We start from the raw sequence: 24,126 nt of genomic DNA on the forward strand, positions 1-24,126 counted from the left end.
TGGCCCAAAGCCCTGGGAGGGGGCGGTTTTCCCTCCGGCTCTGGCACTAGGACTCTCGTAGCGGTACAGGAGAGGAAGGCTCCCCTTCCAGTCCCAGAGGGTAGTTGGGGCAGCGGGCTCTGCTTCTCAAGGAGGGGCTGCTGGGAAGCCGGATTACTGCCATGATCTGGCTTGCAGCATGGACGGTCTGTCCCGGGTAGGGGAAAAAGGAAAACTGTAGCCTGAAACAAAGCCTTGGTCGATTGGATCTCAGGTGGCTGCTTTTCTAGCCCGAAGTGCGAGTATTGTGAAGCAGGGTCAGTCTTTAGCGAGGCAGTTTTAGTGTATATAATTCATGTGTCACAGTTGTAAAGCTAAAACCCTAAGCTTGTTAATTTACCTTACTGGGCAATGAAGGATACATGTTTTTTCCATTTCTGCTTCCAGCCATTCAGAGGCTGTTACACTTAGCTAAAGTTAACTTTAAAGCTAAACCTAGGTTAAACTGGGACTGTATGCACAGAATGTGGCTTATATAGGAGTCTGGGTAACATAGGAAAGCTCTGTTTCTCTATAAAGCCATACCAAGCATTCCTGGTAGGATGTTCTCCACTGATTACTCTTGGAGTTCGTTAGATGACTTTTAATAGAGTTCTAATATTTCCTCCTTTTAGGAGTAGGAACTGTGAAAGTGATGAAAAAAGCTCCACTCACTTTATGGTTTTTTCTACAGCAAATCTGTAAAGAACCGATGCCAAGTGTAACTTAGGGGCAGTGTGGTACTGAAAATTAATTTAACCGCATTGTTGCCTAACTGAAAATGTAGACAAGTGTAAAAAACAGGGAGCAAGAAATCTAGTGATTAAAACTTATTCTCCAGAATCTTAACAGTGTTTTAATGTCCTCCATACCAATAATCAAAGGATGTGCATTGTTTGCTTGACAGTGCTGGTTGATCCCAGGAACAGGAATTTTTCTTACTTGTGCCAGTACTTAAGGCTTTGAAAGCTACTCGTTGGATCCTTGTGTTAGTTTAGATACAAGATTATTTATCAATGTCATTATTATTTTTTTTAATATGGATGCAATATGTAAACTTGTGATAAAGAGATGCTTTTATTTAATCTCATCTGGTAAAGTTACAGCATTACTGAAGTCTTCGTAAGAACTCTTCATTTGAGGATCTTATCTCAGGAGGCAGTAAGTGAAGATGTTATTTGCCCAAGGTCGCACAGTAAGACAGTGCTAGTGCTGAAAATAGATTTTAAGGCTCTTAATTTGCAATGTTGCTGAGTACCAGAAAATATTTACTTTCTGTGTAATGAGTAATTTGCAGGGCAAACATATTGATCATCCTAAACAGACCTTGCAGTGCTTGTTGATACTGATATAGTCTCCTTTTCCCTTTTAATTAAAAGAGCATTTGGAAACTGATAATTTCATTTTCAAACCAAAAGCAGAAAATTAGGATTTTTTTTTTTTCCTTTTTTCCCTCCCTGATGCTTAGGATGCACTCTTCTGTTTAACCATGATAGAGAGGGTTCTAATACTGTTGCTTGTTACTAAGTGACATTCAGTTGTTTATGGATCATGTGGTTAAGGAAAGCCCATGATTTCTGTGTAAGCTCTTTTCTGTATTTTTCATATCCTTGACTTCTAAAGGAGTCAGTATTACAATATTCCTAAATTAAGGTACCTCCATGTTGCCAGTGTTAATGGAGTAGGGGCATAGTTAATGGGCATGTGACTTCAGAAAGAGACCTTCACATCAACTAGTACAAGGAGGCTTGTGACCTGAAATGGTATTTGGAATTCCCCCAGGAAAGTGAAATGTTTGTGTGCTAAGAGAGAGGTGTTTTGTTTTGTTTTGTTTTTTTCTTTTTTTTCTCCTTGGAAATAGTCCTTTGCACAGTGCTTTGTAGAAGTATGTGTATAAATGGAGTAAATTACATGGTGGAACACTTCAAGAATTCTTGTTACTTTTCTTTGGGTGTTGGCTTTTCTCTTTCAATTCATAGCAACTTTAACGGGAAGCTGTTGGATAGTCATTCTGCAGAAATTCTTGCATAGAGAATTGTGTAATTGAGTCTGAAATAGGGGACCAAATTGTGACTTTCTCTTTCCGTTGAATTCTGAACTCTTCACAGCATACATTTTTCTACACTTCTAACCCCCAGGTTTCTTTAGTTGGTCTTGTTTTTTGGTTGTAGGATGAAGTTTCTCTTGAGTTGATTGAAGAGTAACTGTTGTTTTAATGTATGTGTGCCTGTCTGCCTTTCATAGCACTTCATGTAGTTTTACCTTCTGTGTGCAGAACCACATTTCTGATTAATACCATTGTGGGAGCTCTAGCAATTGTATTATCCTGAGCACAAAAACCACCTCAAATCTTTGTCTTGTTATCCAACTCTAGATGACACTAGAAGCTATTGAAGTATTTCAATATCAAATAATAGTTAGACTTATTTTTATAAATGATGTTATTTAATTTCAGACTTTACTGTGACTCACAAAATCACTAATGTAATTGTCTTTTTGGATGTGTGGCAAATATACTTACTATGTAATTTGGTGTTATACAGCTCTTAGCATTTTCAGCATATTTATAGATTGTTTGATTACCTTCAGGATTTTATGTAGTTAATCTTTACTAGTTTCTTCTTTTTGGGCTGGAGCTTAAGAAAGCATTGAATAGCAAAACATTTCCTGATACTACACAAGTTGTTTTTGTAGGATACGTACCAAGACTCTTCATACTTATATTAGAAGTTAACATAGCTAAACATCTAAGTTGTTGGTGCATGTTGTGTGCAGAAGACAAATATAAAGTTGTCTTCTTCTGGATTCAATATGTCTACATTCAGAGGACACCTGTTTTAGCTTTTAGTTTTATTCCATTTATTGTTTTAAGATATGATGTTGATGTAAAACCATTTAACATAACTGGGTGTGAGTCAGCTGTTACCGGAGTAGGGTTGATACTGAAAGTTAAATGAGTCAAACCTGACTCGGAATCCTAAAATACTTCCCCCTGATTATTTTCCAGGATAATTTAGCTTTTCAAGTGTCAGGTTAAGGTAAGAGAAAGTAAACCTCATAGTGAGAACTTTTATTCTGGGTACAGTCGCCTGAGAATATTTCCATTGCCTGCCTTGGACAACATGTTGTCAAGAAAATCTATCCCTTGGGCATGCATAGACAACCTTTTCTTTGTAATTAGTAATTCCCAATCCTCTTTTAGCATTTTTTTTATATTTTGATTGCAAGTCATTAACAACATTTTTTTATTCCCTTCAGTTGTTGATTATTCTGTGCCTTACCTCATTTGTTGAGCTACAGTTACTGCATTGTGTACTTGTACTGTGGCTAGATGTAGCATTTTATGAAATGATAAAATGAGTGAGAATGAATTTAACCTTTTTTCAGAATGTCACATGGGGCGTCAATACTTGAGTTACAGACTGTGGAAGTCTGACTTTCCCTTTGTGATAGGGAACCTTCTGAGCATTGCAGCTGTTGTTTCTGTGCGGATGGTGTGAGCAGGAGACAAGACTTCTCAGCAGTTAATGGAATTCTTGTCATAAGTAGGATATTTTAAGTTGTTGATTTGACAAAATGTTTATTTAAGCTGTCAATATATAATAATGGATAAAACTTTTGCATGCCTCTTGTATTTATAAGGGACATTTTTCAAGTTAGCCTTAAGATAAAATTAAAATATATGGGAATGATTTTAATTTCTCTTTGTCATAATTTAGTCTAAAGTGGTACTATCACCACTGTTTCAAGGTTGTTGGTGTTCTTGTCTTAGTTTTCTTGACCAGTAATTCAGCCAAAGCTTTTGGAAGGTCCCCATCTAGAAAGCAGAACTACTCTTCTAAAAGTGAAAATTCCGTGGAAGAAAGTTTTGAGGATCTGCTCTTGAAGTATAAGCAGATACAATTAGAGCTTGAGTACATTAATAAAGATGAAAGACTGGCTTTGAGCAGCAGGGAAGAGAATGAACAGCAAGAGGATGATAAAACAGTGGACACTGAGGACCAAATAACTGTAGAAAATGACAGTATTACAACGGATACTATAAAAGAAGTATCTCCTGAGGAGAAAAATCCGGTTTTAGGCTTTCAGGCGTTTGAACTGAAACCTCTCAGACAAAAACTGCCTACGCCAGCTGAGAGGAGTAGATTAAAAAAAGGCAAAGAAGGAACAAAACAGTCATCACAGAAATCTGAAGTCACAGAATCCAGCCAAGGTAAATACTTGTAAAGTTGCTTTAGCTTGTAAAGTTTTTTGCTTACCATTATCTATCATATTTATTAGGTGTTGTGGACAATTTTACTTTAATTAAAGTGCTAAGTGTTTTAAGTTGTACATTTAATGTATTTAATTCCTGTTTTATGTAATTCCTTGAAGTACATAAATATGCTTGGAAGCATGTTTTTATTTTGTTTTAACTAATGTGTTTTTTTAGACTGATAATTTGACAGAAAGCATGAGGACAAGACTTGAAGGTTTTAATTGCTGGTCGTAGCAGAAATAATTGGCTTTCACTTAGTTTTCTTTCAATTTTTTACTTATTCTTTTTTACAGAAGCAAAATGTGGTGCTTTTTTTGGCTGAAAAGATTGCATTTAGAGACATCTTTTTCTGCATTTCAGTGTAACAAGCCTATAAGAACTATTTTTACCAGAATTATTTTGGTCATAATTGGTATTCACAAATAGTGAAGAAATCATGGGCCAGAAATAGAAAGGATTTGTAGAAGACGTGTAGCCAAAGGGTAGAGTAAGTATCTTGTCCAGGTAGTTCTGGACTGCAGGTCAATGAGCATAATTGCTCAGATGCATGAACCAGTTAGCGAGAAACAAGTTATCATGTCCAACTGACCTGTGGTCTCAGTCCTTGAGCTTGCTTTTAAGTCTGCAGCAAAATGAGGCAGCTAGCTTAAACTTCCTATTCTGAGGCTTCATCTAGTTCTAGTAAGTGTTTGCTGTGGTTGAGGATGTGCACGTGGATATCGCTTGTCATCTTATGTTAGGTAATTTGTCAATGTGTATAAACTATCAATTTGAGTGTGAAGAGGCAAGGTGGTAAAGGGGTGGATTTAACAACACAGGTCAGTAATTAGTAAGAATATGAAGAAAGGTAGGACCAGAACACTGAAAGTCAGAATGCTTTATATGTAACTTCAGAATGAGAATTTAGAAGAAACCTGTAAATAAACTGAAAAACTGTTATCTAATTTGTCAAACCACCTCATTTTCACTATTTTTTTAACCTTTCTGTCTTTCCTGTTGTAAAAAAAAAAAAAAAGAAAAGGCTCTGGTATTCTTTAAGAGGTAATGGAGGTGATGTTTTTAATAGGAGACATGAGGAAAAACAATGGGTCTTGACCATAGAAGAAAAACCAGTAGCCTGCAGGAAGAAAACATAGCAAGGCAGGAGTAAAAAAGCCATTTAAAAAGCAAAACAGTCTCAAAAAATACCTCCAGCTTCAAAACTTAAAGCACTGAAGTTGAAAAATACATTTCATATGACAGTGAAAATAGATGCTATAGCATGCACATTAAGAACATCTTAATTTTTGCACACCACTCAAATGTGTGACATGAAAATGATCTGAAAGCAGACAGATTATGTATGAGTGACTGTTTATGACAATGTAATACAGGCTTCCAAAGTAAAAAAAAAAACCCAGCTGATTTCAGTTATTGCAGATTCATGTGTATACTTTTGATTATGCATATATTAGGAAATAAGCAAAATTTAATTTTCCCATTATATTTATTTTTAAATGGTGTACTGGATGTTTCTCCAGACCTGTTCAAGTTGAAGAACTTGTCTTAACTTGAGGAAGTTTGTGTCTCTTTCTACAATTAATCCTCTGTGGTTCAGCTGCCCTGACAGAGGCTTTTCAGTATTCCTTCCTTTCCTTCCCTTCTTGCCCATTAGTCTGTTCTGCCTGTGTTGTCCCCTTCTGGTTTCAAAGAGTATTTTAGTTTGTGTAGTATGTCCCTGCTTATGTATATCTGCATCACAGAAACTAGTATGCTGTCTGTATCTCCCTGTTTCCATCCTGTGGACTGAATGGTGAGGATCTTTGCTTTAGTGTAATAACTTTTTTAAATTTTCTCATACAATACCTATGAATATTAGATACTATTTTTCTTCCTCTTGAACATGCTTTTAAAAAACATATGCACATGCAAGCAAGACGACCTTCAGCATTTGCTACATGCTGTTTGTTTTTAGGTATAAGAACTTGGTATATTTTAAACAGTGCCTTTCTGAATATGACTTTTTGTAATATGCTAGGAAAAGTAAAAGCTGTATGGAGTGCAAACTTACTTTCTACCAATTTGAATTGTGAGAAGGATTCTGTCTTTGAAAAAAGGCTAATACAGGAAAAAGTCTCTCAGCTTCTCGCTAAATGTTTGTTTCCTTCCTCTGATGCAGATAAACATTAGCTATATGTTGTTATATATAAATTATATAATTACTGTTTTGCTATAAATTCCATTAATAGCTATTAACTATAATCATTCAATTATGCAATAGTATAATATACAGCATTATGGATATTCTGTATAAAATATAATATGTCATATGTGTGTGTATATATATATATAGACTATATAATAATGAGATGGATATATGGATTTTGGGCAGTCTGCCAAATCAATATGTCAACATCTTAATGTTTAGCAGGAAGGCGTTACTATTTGGTATTAATTTCCATAGGATAACTCCTCTGGTCTAATTTGGCATGAAATGGAGTAAGTGTGCTCTTACTGCAGCTTCGGGCCTTTGTATTTAATTCTGCAAAAGATGGACTGGTTGCTCAAAATAGCTGCCAGTGGAATCTGAGATGCTCAGGACAGCAGCTGATATGAGATGGTAGCATAAAACAGTTGGCAAGAAGTCTTCTTTTCCCCTTGTCTCCAAATCTGTTTTTCTTTGCTTCTTGGAGAAGTGTGTGTCAACCTTAAGACAGAGAACTATTAAAAAATGACAGATCTTGCCTTAGGCTTATGGCATCACGATGATGTGGATTTTATCAGACATGCCAATTTATATTAATGTTTGTTAATGTGATCTTATACATACAACTGCTCTTCTGTTTTACACTATGTAACGATACTGATAAAATACATTTGTATGTATTAAATGCTGCACATCATTTTAACGTAGTTCTGTCTCATGAGAAACAGCTCGCTCAGAAATATGGTATTTTTCTTTTTGAAGGTACAGAAGAAAAAGAACAAACATCAGTGCGAAAGCTTAACAGTTCAGATGTTGCATCTGAAAAGGTAAGAAACTATTCCTCTGTGGAGGAGCCATAATTATGATACTCTGATGGCTTTTTTCCAAATTGAGCCCATAAATGTTTGAGTAATGGAAACAGTGCATTCTTAAGGAATGACACTTACCAGTACAGCAGGATTTTTAAGCTGTCTCTTGGTAAGTTTTGGGACACACGTAAAGACTCAAAAGATTTAGTTATTAAATGATGTTTCTTGACTTTTTGTATTATCCTTTCTTCTCTTGTCTTCTCAAGAAGCTGCTTGATGATGAGGAGGAGATGTCTGAATTGCAACTTAGGCTTCTTGCACTTCAATCTGCTAGTAAAAAATGGCAACAGAAAGAACAACAGGTGATGAAGGAAAGCAAGGAAAAATTAACAAAAACGAAAAGTGTAACACAGAAAATCAAAGCCAGTACAAAAGCCCATTCAACAAAAAAAACTAGTGCTACAGGTAATAAGTTCAATGACTATCAATGGCGTGACCTCTGAAATAAAAAAAACCAAAACAAACTGTTATGTGAAACATTGGGCAATGAGCCTTTAATCCTTTTAAAACCCCATACATCTACTCAAAGCTCTTGAAGAATCTAGGATTAGGGTGAACCATTTAGGTAAGGTAGAGTTAATCACATATCTTTTTATTTAAAGCCAAACAAGGTCTGAGGAAACAGCAGACAAAGACATCAAAGAAGATGCAGCAGCAAAAGGAACAAGACAGGCGTCAGAAAGAGGAAGACCTGAGGAAACAAGAAGAGGAAGAGGAGAGAAGAAAGAGAGAAGAAGAAATCAGAAAAATCAGGGACCTCTCAAATCAAGAAGAGCAGTATAATCGATTTATGAAGCTAGTTGGAGGAAAGAGGAGATCGAGAAGCAGGGTAACAAATTTGTTACGTGGTGTTCAAGTGTTATTTGGAATTCATGAGTGATTTCTCTCTTGCCCCTTCTGATTTTATGTCTCTCCTTTCTGTGCTCCTCCTTAAAAAAAAAAAAAAAGAAAAGAAAGGCTCAGAGTATTTCAGTGTTTGCAGTATTTTAATCCCATGCTAGACAGACATTCCCTTTGGGTTTGGTAAGATCAGTTTTGTATGAATTGTGCATTTGCAAGTCAGTGGTAAAGTGTTTTCCTCATAAAGATATTTTGAACATTATGATCAGAGACTGGTCTGTAATTTAAACCAAACCAGTCAACCAAAACTTCTTGGCTTTCTTCTTAGATTGTAGTATTTTCTCCGCATTTTCAAACTTCTTGTGTCTATACAGCGTCAGTGGCCTGCTTCTTTCTAGATGTCTTGTTTTTTGTAGTATTTTTTAATTTGTCAAGGTACAGAATATACCTAGGCACAAAACAATTACTTCAGCCTCATTACAGGATGACAGAATTGTTCAAATTTATGAAATAATAGAGTTACTGCAGTGCTCATCATGCTGCACTTGCAGGCTATCTTCCTTGTTTCGTTTTGAGATTAGCAAAAGACACTTGAGTCAGTAATGTTCTGTCTCTAAAACATTGGTACTTTACACAAAAAGTGACAGCGTTTCTTCAGAATTAGTTCTTTCATCATGGAAGCAGTACAGCTTGCTGCAGGGAGATGCTTCAGGTGCTTGGAGCTACTGATGCTGTAAGGCGAAATGAAACTGCACCCAAGGGACTCCCTTTTTGAGGTCATGTTATAGACAAATACCATTTATAATATTAATGGGTGGAAAACTAAAGATAAAAGTGTTTAACTGTAAACAGTAGTAATTCCAAAAGCTACCAAAATGTCTAGTATATGCCTCAGAAAAATCAAATTGAGGAGTCTAAGAAGTTGTACTTACCTGTTCTGCATATTTTCACTGTTCACTGAACGTTGATTGGCATCCATATAGCATTAGGCATTCTTTAAACAGTCTGATTTATTAGTTAATGGTCTCTGGGCATGTTTGTGTGTATGTGGCTCCTTCAGGGACAATAAAAGGATTCTCCACCTGAGACATCACTCTTAGAACAATCAGAACATGTTTCACCTAAGCATACAACCTTTATGATAGTGAAGATGACTCTTGTGCAATTTTGTGTTGTTTCTCTCAAGGGTAGTTTAAGCACTCCTGATAATTGCCATGACAGATAACAGAAATAATAAAGCATTTAAAGAGATTTCAGTGTTTCAGAAATCTGTAACAATGGCAATTTACCAGGTACGTGACGACCTAATAGATATTTAAAAATTGCTTTTGTGTATCATGACACTCTCCTATTCCCCCCCCCTTCCCAAAGAGATCCAGTTTTAAAACTGCCTGTTAATTTGCGATGAATTTGATTAAAAGGTAAACTTCCGTTTGCTCTTTTTGTATAAGCTAGTAAATTGTATTTATAAAGCAATTAGAAGACAAAATTATAAGGTCCCATTTCTAAAATTTACTTTTAATTGGTTTGCTCTAAAAGAATAACATAAGAACAGCTGGATAAAATACACTTTTTTGTGTGTTTAGTCTTCAGATATGGACTTGAGATGGTCTTTGGATAAGCAGCCTACAGATAGTGCAGGAGGCATATATCAGTATGATAATTATGATGAAGTTGCTATGGATACAGATAGTGAAACTAACTCTCCAGGTAAGACTTATTTACTGTTTTCTTATATGGTGATTGGTGAAAATAGTTAAAAAGGAAATGAGCTATAATTTTAGAAGCAAAGTATTTTGAGATGTGTTAGTTATAGAACTAACATTTTAAAGTGAGATAATTCTGTCCTTTTTTTAATGCTGACTCTCTTTCCTCTCCATCTCTGCTGTAGTGGTATTTTGAAGGTCTTCAAGGTTATACTGTTCTCATTGCAGTACTGTAGACTTTATTCTTTTACATTCCCAAGCAGCTGTGTAGAAAGTCCAGGGTCCCAGGATGTTGACTGGATAGGCAGCAGCCTTGCAAAAAGGGCCTGGGGGTTCCAATAGACATTAAGTGAAATACGAGTCAGCAGTGTGGCTTTGGGTGATAAAGGCAGACTGCAACCTGGGTTGCAGTGCTGTGACTCTAAGGGGAGGGTGGTTGGAGGGGGCCGTTAAGCATTGACGAGACTGCATCAGTTTTCTGGTTTTGTGGTTGGAGAAAGATAGTGACATACTAAAAGGAGTCTAGCAAACGACTTTGGAATAAGGGAAACTGTTTCAGGCTTGGTTTTCATAAAGTTCATTAGGGACTGGAGCATTTGGTTTATGGAAGGAGACTGGGAGAGCTGAGTTTGCGTTGAGAAGAGAAGGCTAAGGAAGGTTTTTGCTGCCGTCTTCAACTACCTAGTGGGCAGTTACAGAGAAGACAGCTAAACTCTTCTGTGGAGTGTGCAAAAGAAGGGTAAGGGGCAACACTTAAATTGTAACAAAATAAATTCTGATTAGATACGAGGGAAAACTTCCACAGAGGATGGTCAAATACTACAACAGGTTAACTGAAAATGTTTTGGAATCTCCATCCTCACATATACTTGGAACTTGACTGGTCAAGGCTCTTAGCAACCTGCCTTTGGGGGCAGCCCTGCTTTGAGCACCTGTACTGGGACATATGCCTTTCAGAGGTCTTTTCCAGCCTAAGTAGTTTACTGACTCTTGAATTTGAGGTGTATTTAAGGTATTCAAGTTTTCTTGTTCCAGCTCAACATGTGGACTGTTCAGAAAGCTTCATTAAGCATACTACTTTATGGGCCATTTTTATTCTCTTGCTTTTAATCTTCCATATCTCTTTTTTTTTTATTATTATTTTCTCTTTTTTTTTTTTTTTCTCCTTTCTAGTCACCCTTCCTTATGTATTAGTTTGCTAAAAGCTGCACCTGCTGTTTTGGACATGTAAGCTACATGAATCTTCTCTTGATGAAGTATCTCAAGGTCTAGCTTTATGTTTCAGAATTCAGTATCATTTGGTCTGCTTCTGTTCTAATTTATATCGTATTTTTGGTAGCCAGTAATCAGGAGAGTGTGTTGAGATACCTAGTTTAAGAAGGTACATTCTCACAAGTTAAATCAAATTTGAGGGCTGAATCATACTGAATCGTTACCTCAGTCATACTGTTTGGCTGTATGCATTTTGTATGTAAAATAGAAGAAGGACAGAAAGGACAGGTGGCTACTCTTTTTATATACATATCTGTAAGAATTAGATGCACTGTGCTGTGTCTGTTGTTACCTTTCAAATTGGTGTATAGTAAAGACATGTCTTTCCCTTCTGCTGCATTAAATCAGTTGATGTATAAGCTTGAGTTGGTGTTGAGTAATTACCTACCAGATTTCTTACACTCAGTTGTTTTTTTTTTTTAATTACAGCTGCTTCTCCAGTGCAGCCTCCTTTCTTTGAGTGTCCATTGGGGTACTATCCACCTCCAATACCACCAATTTCCTTGCCACTGCCACCTCCAATTCCTGTAAGTAACCTTGAAAGGGGTGCATTGTTGAAAATGTTGATAATTCTCATTTTGTATCTTATTTCTAATGCTAAAGTTAGGATTAAATTTATATTCTGTTTTTGATACAGTTCTCTGTTTGGTGATTCCCTTGAACTTTAAAACTCTTAATTTAATCTTCTTTTTTATTTTTGGCTGATCCAATTCCTGTTTAATGGAAGATCTCCCTATTGAACAAAAATTTTCTCTTCATTGTTAGAGCTATGCTGTTTCATAAAAGAAAGCAAAAATTGCCTGAAGCACATAAAGAAAAACAATGAATTGGAATTGTTAGCACAAGGCAACTTTGCCTTTTGTCTCTAGGCCATGTATGTAGATAGGCTTATTCTCTGATGTGTTAGCTGGGGCAGGGGCAACCCCCAAAATGTAGCTCATCCCGGTCCTTCTCTCAAACTTTGTGCATTTTCACTATATGTTGTTTCTTCTCACCTAAGAGTCCATGTGGAAGTTGAATTAGTGAGGTTTTTTTACCACCACTCTTCTTCACTGAATGATTGTTACCCTTCTTAGTAAAGCAGTAGAAAGTTGCCATTCCCTGCTACGACAGCTTCAGAGTTTTTGGCTAAGGGAAATTGTAATTTTGTTAGCTAAGACACATTTGTAAAACTGTTTAAGGACTGTTTTTTTTTTTCCCCAAGCAGTGTGAACCTATCTCGTCAGCCATGTTTCTGTGTCTAGACTGTCTCTGGTTCTGAATTGTCATTTACATCTAGTTTGTATGTCTGTGCTACTTAACTACGCAATTGTAACCTTGTTGTTTCCGTTACCTTTGAGTGATTACTGACTGTTTAGCAGCAGCCTTTGACAGTGATCCAAATCCACCGCAGTTTGAATTACTCTTAACCAGTGAAATAATTTAGGTCTCAACCTCTGCTGAATAATCGTAAAGTAGTTGTAGTTTTCACGTTTCAAACCTTTGTTTTCCTTTTTATCTCAGCCTATACCATCTTTGAACCAACTTTACGTGGAGGGTATTTCATGTGTTTCTCTTGAGCCACCTCCACCTCTTCCACCTCTTCCCCCTGAAGAGCCTGAACAGCCACCAAAACCTCCATTTGCAGATGAGGAAGAGGAAGAGGAGATGCTCTTAAGAGAAGAACTACTCAAGTCACTAGCCAACAAACGAGCTTTCAGATCTGAGGTACTCCATTGGTTTTTGAATGTAAACCTCTAGATGGCAGTCTTGACCAAAACGTAAATGTGACCTGTTAAGTGAGGGCCACAGGCTTTTTATGCTGCCTGATGACTTTAAAAAAAATGTGACTGAAAAAAAAATATTTCTGAATTTCCATAACCCTCTGCCCCCCAAAAGAAACTGAACAAAAGCCACCCTGGAACACCCTTAGAATTGTAAACTGCAGCTTGTCTCTTATTTCTGAAGGAATTCTGAAACTTCAAGGTACTGAAAATTGAGTATGTTTAAGGTAATGGGGATGTTATTTTTTGCAAAAAGATGTTTATTATTTGTCAACTGTCAGTTAGAAAACAAGGTGCTTAACTTTGTTTCAGCCTTCTTGCAAGAGAAGCTAGGAGAGGTTAACTGTTTTGGTTTTTTTTGGAGTGAGAAGCAAAATTTGTTGTTTTGAAAGTTTAGATTGTTTTTGACCTCATTAAAAGGTTGCAGATCTTTTGCAGTTGACCTGTAAATAACTGGCATATTCTTGTGTGTCTTTTTGATATTATTGTAGAATTGCAAGATTTGTCTAATAAGTTTGGATAGTCTGACAAAATCACAGTTCCAAGCTCCAAGACATGTGTTGAACAGTCTAATTTATGCTTATGTCTTTTAAAATAGCTGTGTACAGTGTGTATTTTTATGACTGTACTTTTGTTTTATTTTGTTAGGAAACGTCAAGTAACAGTGGTCCACCTTCCCCTCCTGTTCCAGATAATTTGCAGTCTGTGCCAAGGAGCAATCTGTCCGCTGTCAGTATTAATACTGTGTCTCAGCCACGGGTACAAAATACAAAGTTTGTTAGAGTGCCGAGGCTTCCACGAGCAGTGATCACAGTAAGGAAATATTGGTGCTTTCTATTAATATGACTGTGAGTTGAAGTTGTCCTCAGTTCAAGTGAACAGCAGACTTAAGGTTTTCTTGTGGTACAGCACAGAACAGTAGAGCTTCAATTAAACATTTGAATTATTAGTAACTTTGATAATCCATGTGCTGTTCTAGAAAGAATTTGGCACTGAAGTAATTATTTACAGCGTAAGAGAGCATCAAAACACACCAGCAGTCATCTGAACTGAGAGAGACTGTAAATATAGTTCAGTTAACTTATCTTCCAGACTAGCATAGACTAAAGGGTGCTATTCAACAATAGCTGAGCCAATGTAATTGATTTTTGTTCCCAAAAAAGAGGTGATCTTGTTCTTTCTCCTGCTCCTGCCCGGATGGTGTCCTCCTTCTTTTAAAATGAGGTCTGGAGCATCAGTCTTGTTGCTTAACTTATTTAACATGCTAAACTGTTTAGAAGACTAACCTTGACGGGGTGGAAAAAGTACTTCTAGAGGCAGTAAAATTTTTTCAGTGAACAGTGTGTGAGCATCAGAGCTAGTGCAGTAGTGGTGGCAGATGGCATGTGCAGGTGGGAGGCAGAGGAGAGAGTATTCTCTTCAGGCAGCAGCAGACTTTGCTACATTAGCTCAAGCCGTACTCGATAACCTGACCTTCATTTGAATGGTCATGGGAGGTACATGTAGCCTAGCATTTGATTTGTGGTGCCTGCAGTCTCCTTGGGGTGTTGGAAACATCTTACAAAACCATCTTTGCCTTTGCTATGCCAGACTGGAAGCCCGTGTATTCTGTTCTAATACCACATCTTACAAAGCTTTGTTTGTTGTTGCTCTTTCCTGTGCAGATTCTCTAATGAATAGTATGATTGAGTCCATACCTTTTCCTATCTGCCAGTGCATGGTGTCTATAATGAGCCTGATTTTTTTTTTTTTTCTAGATTTGGAGGAATTTAGTGTCTTTGAGACTATTATGTCACCATCAAATCTGTCTGTAGCTTGCTAACAGGTTTCTTGCTCATAAATACAGTACAGACTGTATGATCACTTGGTTACCTGATGCCATAATGAGGAGAGGGGGGGAAAAAGCTTAAGATAGTAGAGACCTGAATGTTCGTTTTTTTGATCATTCTAAGGCCTACTTTCCTTTCTGTAGGAAAACTGTGCTCTTAACCTTAAAATGGATGAATTTTCTTTTGTCTGTACCCATCTTCACAATCTACTTTACATTCTGCGTATAACTAGACAAATTGTTCAATTTGGACATGCTTAGATCCTTTCTATAATAATTTCATTTACTTACATTTTTGAGTGGTCTTATGTTTAAGAACTAAACCTATCCTGAAAAAACTCTTAAATTACCATGTATTCTATTGTCCTAAGTCTAATGAGACTTCATTAACTGCTGTTGCATAAATGAGGGAGAACACATGTTACTGGGGAGCTGTTGGTTTGTTTTAGTAACATAATAAATGTCTCTTATCAGCTGTGCTGTTGAAAGGTGTTAGGTAAATGTCAAAAAACCTGCAGCTGAAATTCAATGCCTATTGGTTATGATGGTTAGCTTAGTTAAAGCTGACAGGTTAATACCTTGTACTTGAATCAGCTAACTTGGCTGAGAACCTCTGCGTAGTGAAATAGCCTACAGATACTGGTTTGCTTTTTCAATTACATCTTGTAAACCTTTTTCAAAGTAGTCATGGACAATCAGAGGTCTGTTCACCACAAATTGAAAATATGTCTTAGAACATTATGGAGAGATCTTGAGTTACAGCTGAAGCTGTGATTCCCCTGCAGTAGCAGCTAATCTTACTGAAGGTGGTGTGATGGTAGTTGCCTGGTGTTACTTTAGTGATTTAACCATTTTGTTGAAGCACATCAAAAGATAACACCTGGAAAGAAAAACACCTGGAGAAAGGCTGACTTTGACCCTCCCCATTGTCAGCTTTTTTCCTAGAAGAAAGATGGAGAAGGCAGTTAGAGACAGTTTACCCTACACAGCTGTGCCCAAAGCACCTTGGCAGCTTTGGTCTTTTAATACCAAGAGCTGGTGATAGGGAAGGGTTGTGTTGGACATCTGAAGATGAGAAAGGTGTAGTGCCTTGCCTGATTAATTTAGGTTTCCATGGAGCTACAACCAGGTAGTATTTGTGAAAAGAGGACCAGTGCTTTTTTCTGTTTTCCTGCACCAATATCAATTGGAGTGTCACCTACCTGTGCTATGGTGGTACAAAAGTGATGCAGCTGTAGCACACTCAGAAATAGTGGATACAATCCTTATTTTAAGAACTGTCCAGAAAGAGAATATCGAAAAGAAACAAATGTGGAAATTGGATATTTTTTTCACTTTAAAAATTAGGGTCTTTTTGTGGGGTGTGTGCTTTAAAAGACACTTGGAGCTTTGAAGAGGTCCTGTCCCAAGGTGAAGGTTAAATGTGTAACTGTAATTGTCCAGACACAATGGAGATGGGAAGAGTAGTCCTGGAATTGGGAACTAAATTGCTTCTTTTCAAGCTGTAACTCCAGAGCATTTGTGGTTAATCTAAATTGTCTGCTTGTTTCTGCATTTTTCTTTGTGCTGGAATTGTCAGGCATCTGATCTTCAGTGAGCTGTTTCAGTTAGTTATGTTGGCAAAAAAGTGATTAATCTTGTTTCATTTGTTATTTATGTACTGTTGGTGTTCTGCCAATTTAACTGCCTGAGCAGCTCACTGTAAGGTCTGCTAAGTACAGCCGTGGGACAAGAGGCATCACAGCTGTGTGGCAGAAAGATGAGCGAGTTCTGGTATGTCTGCCACAACATTTCGAATGCAGAATTGATTGATTGTTACCTCTCAGCTACTTAAAACAGTTGCTTGCAGATGATCATTTTCCTTATATTGAAATAATTCCTGAATTATAGGAATCAAAGGTTTGAGATTCATTTGCTCTGACTGTGGAGATGTAAATATGCTGCAGATACCTGGAAATAGGTTGAAAATGTTGGAGTACCTTTCCTGTTATGGTATATCTTGTGGATTTGCACAGATGCTTAGTTGTTTGTTTGTTGGTTTTTTTTTTTTCTTACAATGTGGAATTGATGTGCCATGATAACAAAAGGAGTTAACCTCCTTTTTCTCTCCTAGTAAATATATGTTCAGTTGTATCTGTCTTGGTAACTTTTTCTTCATGCTATAAAACTTTTTTATTTTCCCTGCAGCTTCCAAAACACAAGTCTGTTGTGGTTACATTAAATGACTCCGATGATAGTGAGTCCGATGGAGAGCCGTCTAACTCAGCTAACAGTGTGTTTGGAGGACTAGAATCTATGATAAAAGAAGCAAGGAGAAATGTTGAGGTAAACTTTATCAGCATTTAATAGGTTTATTTTGTAAGGATTTTTCTTTGTATATGGAATTTAACTTTAGAATTTGGTCAAGAAATATTGGATTACATCAGAAATGGGCAAGAGTGAGTGCATTACTCATGTCTGGATCACTACATTGTAATTGGAATTGCACAAGCTATAAAATGGGGGTTTTTTTGTTAAGATGTTATCCTGATGATAGAATTTTTAATATATTTTGGTTTTATTTTTTCAGTTAAATTTCAGTGCATCTTTAATTACTAGCAAAAAATACTGGCTTAAAAGATCTTACTAGCCTTGAACAGCTTTAAGTTTGTTCTGGAATGCCTCTTAAAAATAGCAGCTAGTAGCTGTATTTTGAACTAGTGTGACTAGTATTGACTTGCACCTCGTTGTAACAGGCCTCAAAAATCAAAGCCCCTCCAAAATCAGAAAAAGAAAATGATCCGATGAGAACTCCAGAGGCTCTACCAGAAGATAAGAAGATAGAGTACAGACTCTTAAAAGAAGAGATTGCCAGGTACAACTGAGATAATTGTTCCTGTAAAACGTATATTCTTTGTAGTCCTTCACTAGTCTATTTTTGTAACTGGAACGAAAATCTGAGCTTGAAAACCTTGCCATTGCCTTCAGGTTTTTCCCACATTGAATTCTTAGTAAGACAACATAGGAGTATAAAGTCCTTGGATTTGAACTGACTTATGTTAGTTGATTGCAGTTGTGGAAGGTTTTTTCTTTTAACTTGAAATCTTGTCCTGCTACTTTTTTAAGATTTAAAAACTATTTGGAGTACCCATCAAAATGAATGTTGAAGCTACTGAACATCTTTGCTTTTAACATCTCTGTTTTAGTCGTGAGAAGCAACGCTTAATTAAGTCTGATCCACTGAGGAACAATTCATCCCCTGCAAATTCTGATGGTGAAGTTGATGGAATTGGGAGAATAGCAGTAGTGACAAAACAAGTCACAGAAGCAGAAGGGAAGCTTAAGAAAAACAGGTACATACGTCACTGTCACAAGTCCTACCTTGTTTGCTTAGCAAGATTAAAATAGTAAATAATCTTTTTGAATGTGAAGCATTTAAACTGCAGCAAACAATTGTTTCTGTTGTCTTGAACTATTCAGTATTGAATACTATTGCTGTACAAAAGGAATTTTGTTGTAGTGCCAGTGTGGTGTTTGATGGAACTTTTAAGTAGGATTTGTCATGCCAGCTGTTTTCAGCTGTTCAATGACCAGACTATCATCTGTGCCACCTAAATACTCTGAAATACGAAGAAATGAGTGCTTTTCACTACTCAGTATGCTTTAAGGGTGGCATGTTTCAATGGAATATGCCCAATGTATGTAAACAAATGAGTGTTTCTGCAGAACGGGTACGCTGTTTGAAGCTTTTCCTGTACGCCTTTTCTTTTAGCTTGCCTCTTCCGTGTTTCTCACCCTTCTTCCAAGTTACTGTGGAAAATAAATGCTTTGCATCCTTCTTTTCTGCTTCCGTTGCCACTTGATTATTTCTTTGTGGTCTTGTGAACAAACTGGTTTCTGGTCAGACATCAATTGAAGGACATTTTTCACCTCTCCCTTTATTCACACCCAAGTATCCAAGTCTTTATCTCGCTTCCTTTAATGCATAGCTTTTTATATTCAGTTACTCTGCTATTATGCCATAATACTATGGCTTGCAGTCTGCTAATGCACCCTGAGGAAAAATTGGGTTGTTACTTAACAGAAAGCAAGAATATGTGTGTTTTGTATGTTTTAATGTTAAAAACAGTATTAAAGATACACTAGTCGCTTACCTTCCTCTGTCCTTATAACTAGAATGTTTTAATCTGCTTTATACTGACATGCTGAACTTGGGATACCGAAATCTGCTGTATGTACTACTAGTATTTATTATTTCATGGATGTTAGGACTATCTGGAGGAATTTAGAATGTTGTTAAGTGAAAAAGAGGTGGGGTTGCAGAGGAGCAGTGATAGCTCTGAGAAGCTTCCCTTTGGAAAAAAAAAAAAGTTTACACGGCATTTCTACTTTTAGACTACTGTTGATGAAGGATGAATCTGTCTTGAAACACTTGTTGCAACAACAGGCCAAGAAGAGAGAGAATGTTAGAATTGCTGAAAATAAGATAAACAAACTGGCTGAACAGCTACAAGCAACAGAGAAGATCTTGAATGCTAATAAGATGTTTCTCAAGAAGCTTCAGGAACAAGTAACTTTAATTTTGAAATGCTTCTGTTTCCTAGAGCGGGAAATCTTGAAATGGAAAGCCTAATTTTTGGAGGCAGTAGGCTTTCTTTGAATTAATAATTAATTAATTCCCATGTATTTTCTGATTATATTTTATTATGTGGTCGTATCTGAAAATTTGCATCTTAGTGTAGTATTTTTTTTTCTTTTTTTCAGATTCATAAGGTTCAACAACGAGTCACAGTAAAAAAGGCTCTGGCATTAAAATATGGAGAAGAACTTGCTCGAGCAAAAGCAGTAGCAAGTAAGGAAATTGGGAAACGAAAACTGGAACAAGATCATCTTGGAGTAAGTCTGTTGCATGCTTTTAAACAGTGCTGTACTTGAAAAGCAGTAGCAATTTTGATTAGGAAACTTAGTTCAAATAGGAAAACAGGAAAAAATTTCCAAAGCACTATAGGAATCTTCCTATTGGTGTGTGAGCCAGCACAAGCAGGACACAGGAACAACCACAAAACCGTGGATGAAATGCAAAGAGTGAATTTATTTTTGTTACCTTGCAAGCCGGGGGATCCCCAAAGCAGCACCAGGGCAGTCACACAAGCTGGGATGCAGAGATCAGTCTTCGCTAGAGGATCACCAAACCTCCTGGTTTTGGCTGTATAGAAGGGATTTGTGCAGACATACTTTACCACCGTGCTTTGATCTTTCCCACACCAGGGCAGGAATCTCAAGCATATTCGGTAGGATGCCTCTAAATCTAGCACAGGCCTGTGTTATCTAATCACAGATGTTGTACTTGTCCAGCACACAAAGCTAAACAACAGTTAGTATAATATCTGTGTTTTTCTACACTTCAGCTGCAAGTCACTTGAGTGTGTTTACAGTCCTCCTTGCCAATCTTCCGTTATTTTCCCACACTGCTGGTTTCCTATATTTTTGAGAATTCAACAGAAAAAGCATTAATAACTTGAAAAAGAAAACTGTTCAAAGCCTACGTTTCTGTGCCAGGGGAATGTCATTAATAGATAAATAATAAGAGGAACTGTATGCCTGTGAAGGAAGGAAGGAAATACTTTAACTGTCTGTAGACATCAGTGATCTTGTTAAAACTATCTAGCAAAGACACTGAAGAGGGGATCTGATCTTGTTCTGAAAAACAAAATCTAGAAAAACAAGGCTAATATATTTTTGTAAATTTTTCTTTGTGTCCACCTGCAATACCCGTGTGTATTCTTCTTTTATAGCTCACCTTTTAAATAGGGCAAGAACTTCTGTTGAAGCCCCATACGTGATGTAGGGTAACTTTTATTGAAAAACCTACAGACCTGCTAGTTGAATTTTGGCAAACTCTTTTGTGTTTTTCCTGCTGTTGGTTGAATTTTTCTGGCAAGAGTTTAAAATACGTTTTTATAAACCCTGAATTAAATCTTGCCCATGTTTCATTTACCTCCTGTCAATAGATTGGTAAATGTGAAAATGAAATAAAGGGAATTTTTTTCTTTGCAGCCAAGCAAAATGTTGAAATTGGAAAACTCCCCTGCATCAAGTCCAAAAAAGCATTCAGCAGAATTGATTGCACTAGAGAAAAAACGACTGCAGCAACTAGAATATGAATATGCTCTAAAGATTCAGAAATTGAAAGAGGCCCGTGCACTTCAAACCAAGGAACAATCAAATATTGCGCCTCATGCAGAAGAGGAATCTGAATTTGCATTACCTCAGCCATCACTTCATGATCTTACACAGGATAAATTGTCTTTGGACAGTGAAGAAAACTACTTCGATGATGAAGTTCTGTCTCATTCAAACCGAGAACGAAGGAGATCTTTCAGAGAATCCAATTCTTTCACTAAACCAAATCTTAAACACGTGGACACTCCAAAACAAGAAACTATAAACAAACTTTCTAAAAAGGCATCAGAGGAGCCTGAGCTGTTCCTTGGGTTGAATATTGATGAACTGAAAAAACTTTATGCTAAAGCTGACAGCTTGAAAGAGCTGTTAGTGAAAAGTACTGCCTTTATAGTACCTAAGGAACATCTGTTGTGTGGTCAGGTAAATGCTTTAAAACTAAGTATGAATGTTGTCTTTATTAGGTGGCATTGCAATTGCTGTATATCTGTTTATCTGTTTTCTAGGAAATTTCAGTGGACATGGATTTTGTTACGTCGCAAAGTAAACAAACTGAAGTGAAACCATTTCCATTTGGACCATATCATAGTCCTCTTCTAGTATTTAAATCCTACAGGTATGAGGACCTTTTAGTTACTTTTTCTGGTATGCAGGAGTCCCTTGCTTTTGTGCAGTATGCTACTTTTACACTGTATTGTGTACTATTCCCTGCAACTGGATTGTTGTTTGGTATGCCTAAATTAAAAAATAATAGTTAAGTATTTAAAAACAGTATTTTTATATCCAGTATGAAGCAATCTGAAATCCAGGAAAAAATTAACAGAAGTGTATTTCAATTATGCAGACTTTAAACTTGGCTAAGATTTACACTGAGTTGAGATTGAGCCAATCACCTATTTTTGTATTGCTGTTTGGTGGAAAGAGGCATGACCACAGCGATTTCAGCTTGACTTAAAGTAGGCACCCGCAAGTGTAATCCATTTAACGCATCTGTCTTTTAACTAAAGAGAACTTTGTTCCTACACATTAAATTTTAGAAAATAAAAGTCTGGAATTTAAACTGGAGCAGTTCAATCCTACCATATACTTCATTTTTTTAAATTTCTATATTCTTAAGTAGCAAAAGATGGAGGATCGTATCTTTACAGGAGTATTCATTTTAACATCTTGTAGGTTATGCCTTTAGTTCTTTAAGGAGCTAGAAATCCCAAAATTGACATAGACTTTAGCTAAAGATTTAAAACAAGTAATGGTCTGCTCAGTTCAGACTGGTTTTTGTTTGTTTACACATTCTAAAATACAGTGTGGATTTTTTCACTGTTTTTTCAGGTTAATCTTCCATGGTTCTCTTTTTACTTCTGTTTTACTTTGATCTTATGCTGACTAGAGCATAAGTGCAGTTTTTCTAGAACTAAACTGAAATTCAGTTTCAAGACTTTGCTTTCCCTATACTACATTTCCTGTTCTTATATGAATGATGTTCTGCACCTAAGGGAGAAGAGAATGCTAGAACAGAATCTCGTTAGATTGAGAAGTACTGTTTTGTTCTTTCCCCCCTCTATCTGTTTTAATCTTCCTCTTAACTCATACATTAAGTATTGCTCATGGTTAGTAGTAGGGTTTTGGAAATGATGAGATTTAATACAGAAAAAGTGATTATTACTGATGTCTTAACTCGTAAGCTTTGTCACAATAATTCACTTTCATTTTAGGTTTAGTCCGTATTTTCGAACCAAGGAAAAGCTGTACCTCAGTTCAGTAACATACAGCAATATGATTGAGCCAAAACAGTGTTTCTGCCGTTTTGATTTAACGGGCACATGTAACGATGATGACTGTCAGTGGTGAGTTCTTAATTTTGCTCATTTGAACTAAACCTCTCTTCTAGATGTCTGACTCAAAGGTCAAAATAGGCATGTTCTTAATTTCTTTAAAAGGTCTGGATTTATGATGCTCTGCACAAGTTCTAGAGAATAAAGTTATACCCTATTGCAGACACTAGGTTGGCAGGAAAAAAAAGGCTTTAATCTAAGCCGTGAAGAAAGGAAGCTCTTTAGACATAAAATTAGAAAAGCAGTATGGTGTTCCTGTGCAACCTACTGTAGGTGTTCCTGCTCTGGCAGGGGGGTTGGACTAGATGATCTTTCGAGGTCCCTTCCATCTCTGACATTCTGTGATTCTGTGTGACTGTTGGAGAGTATTTTACCTTTTGATTGCCTTGTAATTCAGATGGGACTCCTCTTTCTTTATGGCTTCAGCATAACTTCAGACTCTCAGGGAACCTCAGGTGGTGGTTGATACTGTTAAGCATACTAGAGATGTATCATGCTGCTAACTGAAGTAAAACAATTGTTATATGATTATGTAAAAAACCAACCCCAACTATTGTAGTAGTGGCATTCTAGTTTTCTGGGAAAATACTACCTAAGTTTTTTTTCTTTGAAGCATGGTATAAAATTATATTAAAAAAAGTTTGTTAAAAAATGTTGCACAGTGTATTTTAAAAGTTGGTGCAAGAGTAAACGGATATGAATTAGTCAGGAATAAACCCAATTTGGAGACTTCTGGAAAAATATAATAGGAGTAAACTTCAGCTCTTTTTTTTTCCCCTTTTCAGTGGCAGCTTGTTGGATCAGCTTTTAGCTCTTGCCATAAAACCATAGTTTGAAGCTTTTAAATACAAAGTAATATCTCATTCTTATAACTACCTTGTTTGAACTGGAGAGTTCTAAATACTGTGTTCTGTGTTAGTGTGGAGCAAGTGTATAGAGGTTTATTTTAAAGAGTAAGGCTATAGTGAAGTAATGAGGACTAGGATTGAGTTGCTGAGGGAGGCTTAAGTTTTGAGAAGACCCAGACATATTTAACAGAAATTTGAAAGCAGGCTATAATGTTTTCTGTGGGTATCATTTTCTTCATGCTTCACCCTAGCATGTGCTGAAGCAAACTTTATAGTTACAAACCTTATTAAATTGTTGCTGTGATAAATACATTAATTGCATATTTGTTTGTTTTAGGCAGCACATGAAAGATTGCACCCTTAGCCGTAAGCAGCTGTTTCAGGATATTCTGTCTTACAATTTAGAACTGATTGGCTGTTCAGAAAAAAGCACTGATGAGGAAATCGGCACTGCCACAGGTTTTTAAGAGTCTTTTGTTCACTTTTGTATACAAAGATTCATTTCTGAAGGGAATGGCTTTCATTAAAAGACCTGAGTGCAAGGA

General features: G+C 36.7%; 1 protein-coding gene across 1 annotated transcript in view; it reads left to right on the plus strand.

Moving 5' to 3' along the window:
- Nucleotides 1-3,790: 3,790 nt before the first annotated feature.
- ZFC3H1 (zinc finger C3H1-type containing) overlaps nucleotides 3,791-24,126 on the plus strand; it is a gene marked incomplete at both ends in the record, with an annotated part of 36,333 nt that continues 15,997 nt past the window's right edge. The window contains 17 exon segments of the mRNA XM_010166270.1: nucleotides 3,791-4,231; nucleotides 7,224-7,288; nucleotides 7,537-7,735; nucleotides 7,933-8,159; nucleotides 9,757-9,880; nucleotides 11,578-11,675; nucleotides 12,652-12,855; nucleotides 13,560-13,724; nucleotides 16,927-17,064; nucleotides 17,475-17,593; nucleotides 17,925-18,071; nucleotides 19,114-19,288; nucleotides 19,483-19,614; nucleotides 20,776-21,324; nucleotides 21,408-21,517; nucleotides 22,614-22,745; nucleotides 23,919-24,040. Of these exon segments, the coding sequence (XP_010164572.1) occupies nucleotides 3,791-4,231; nucleotides 7,224-7,288; nucleotides 7,537-7,735; nucleotides 7,933-8,159; nucleotides 9,757-9,880; nucleotides 11,578-11,675; nucleotides 12,652-12,855; nucleotides 13,560-13,724; nucleotides 16,927-17,064; nucleotides 17,475-17,593; nucleotides 17,925-18,071; nucleotides 19,114-19,288; nucleotides 19,483-19,614; nucleotides 20,776-21,324; nucleotides 21,408-21,517; nucleotides 22,614-22,745; nucleotides 23,919-24,040 (3,147 nt within the window).

The sequence above is a fragment of the Antrostomus carolinensis genome, unplaced genomic scaffold, assembly GCF_000700745.2.
Source record: "Antrostomus carolinensis isolate BGI_N321 unplaced genomic scaffold, ASM70074v2 scaffold8004, whole genome shotgun sequence".
Lineage (NCBI taxonomy): Eukaryota > Metazoa > Chordata > Aves > Caprimulgiformes > Caprimulgidae > Antrostomus > Antrostomus carolinensis.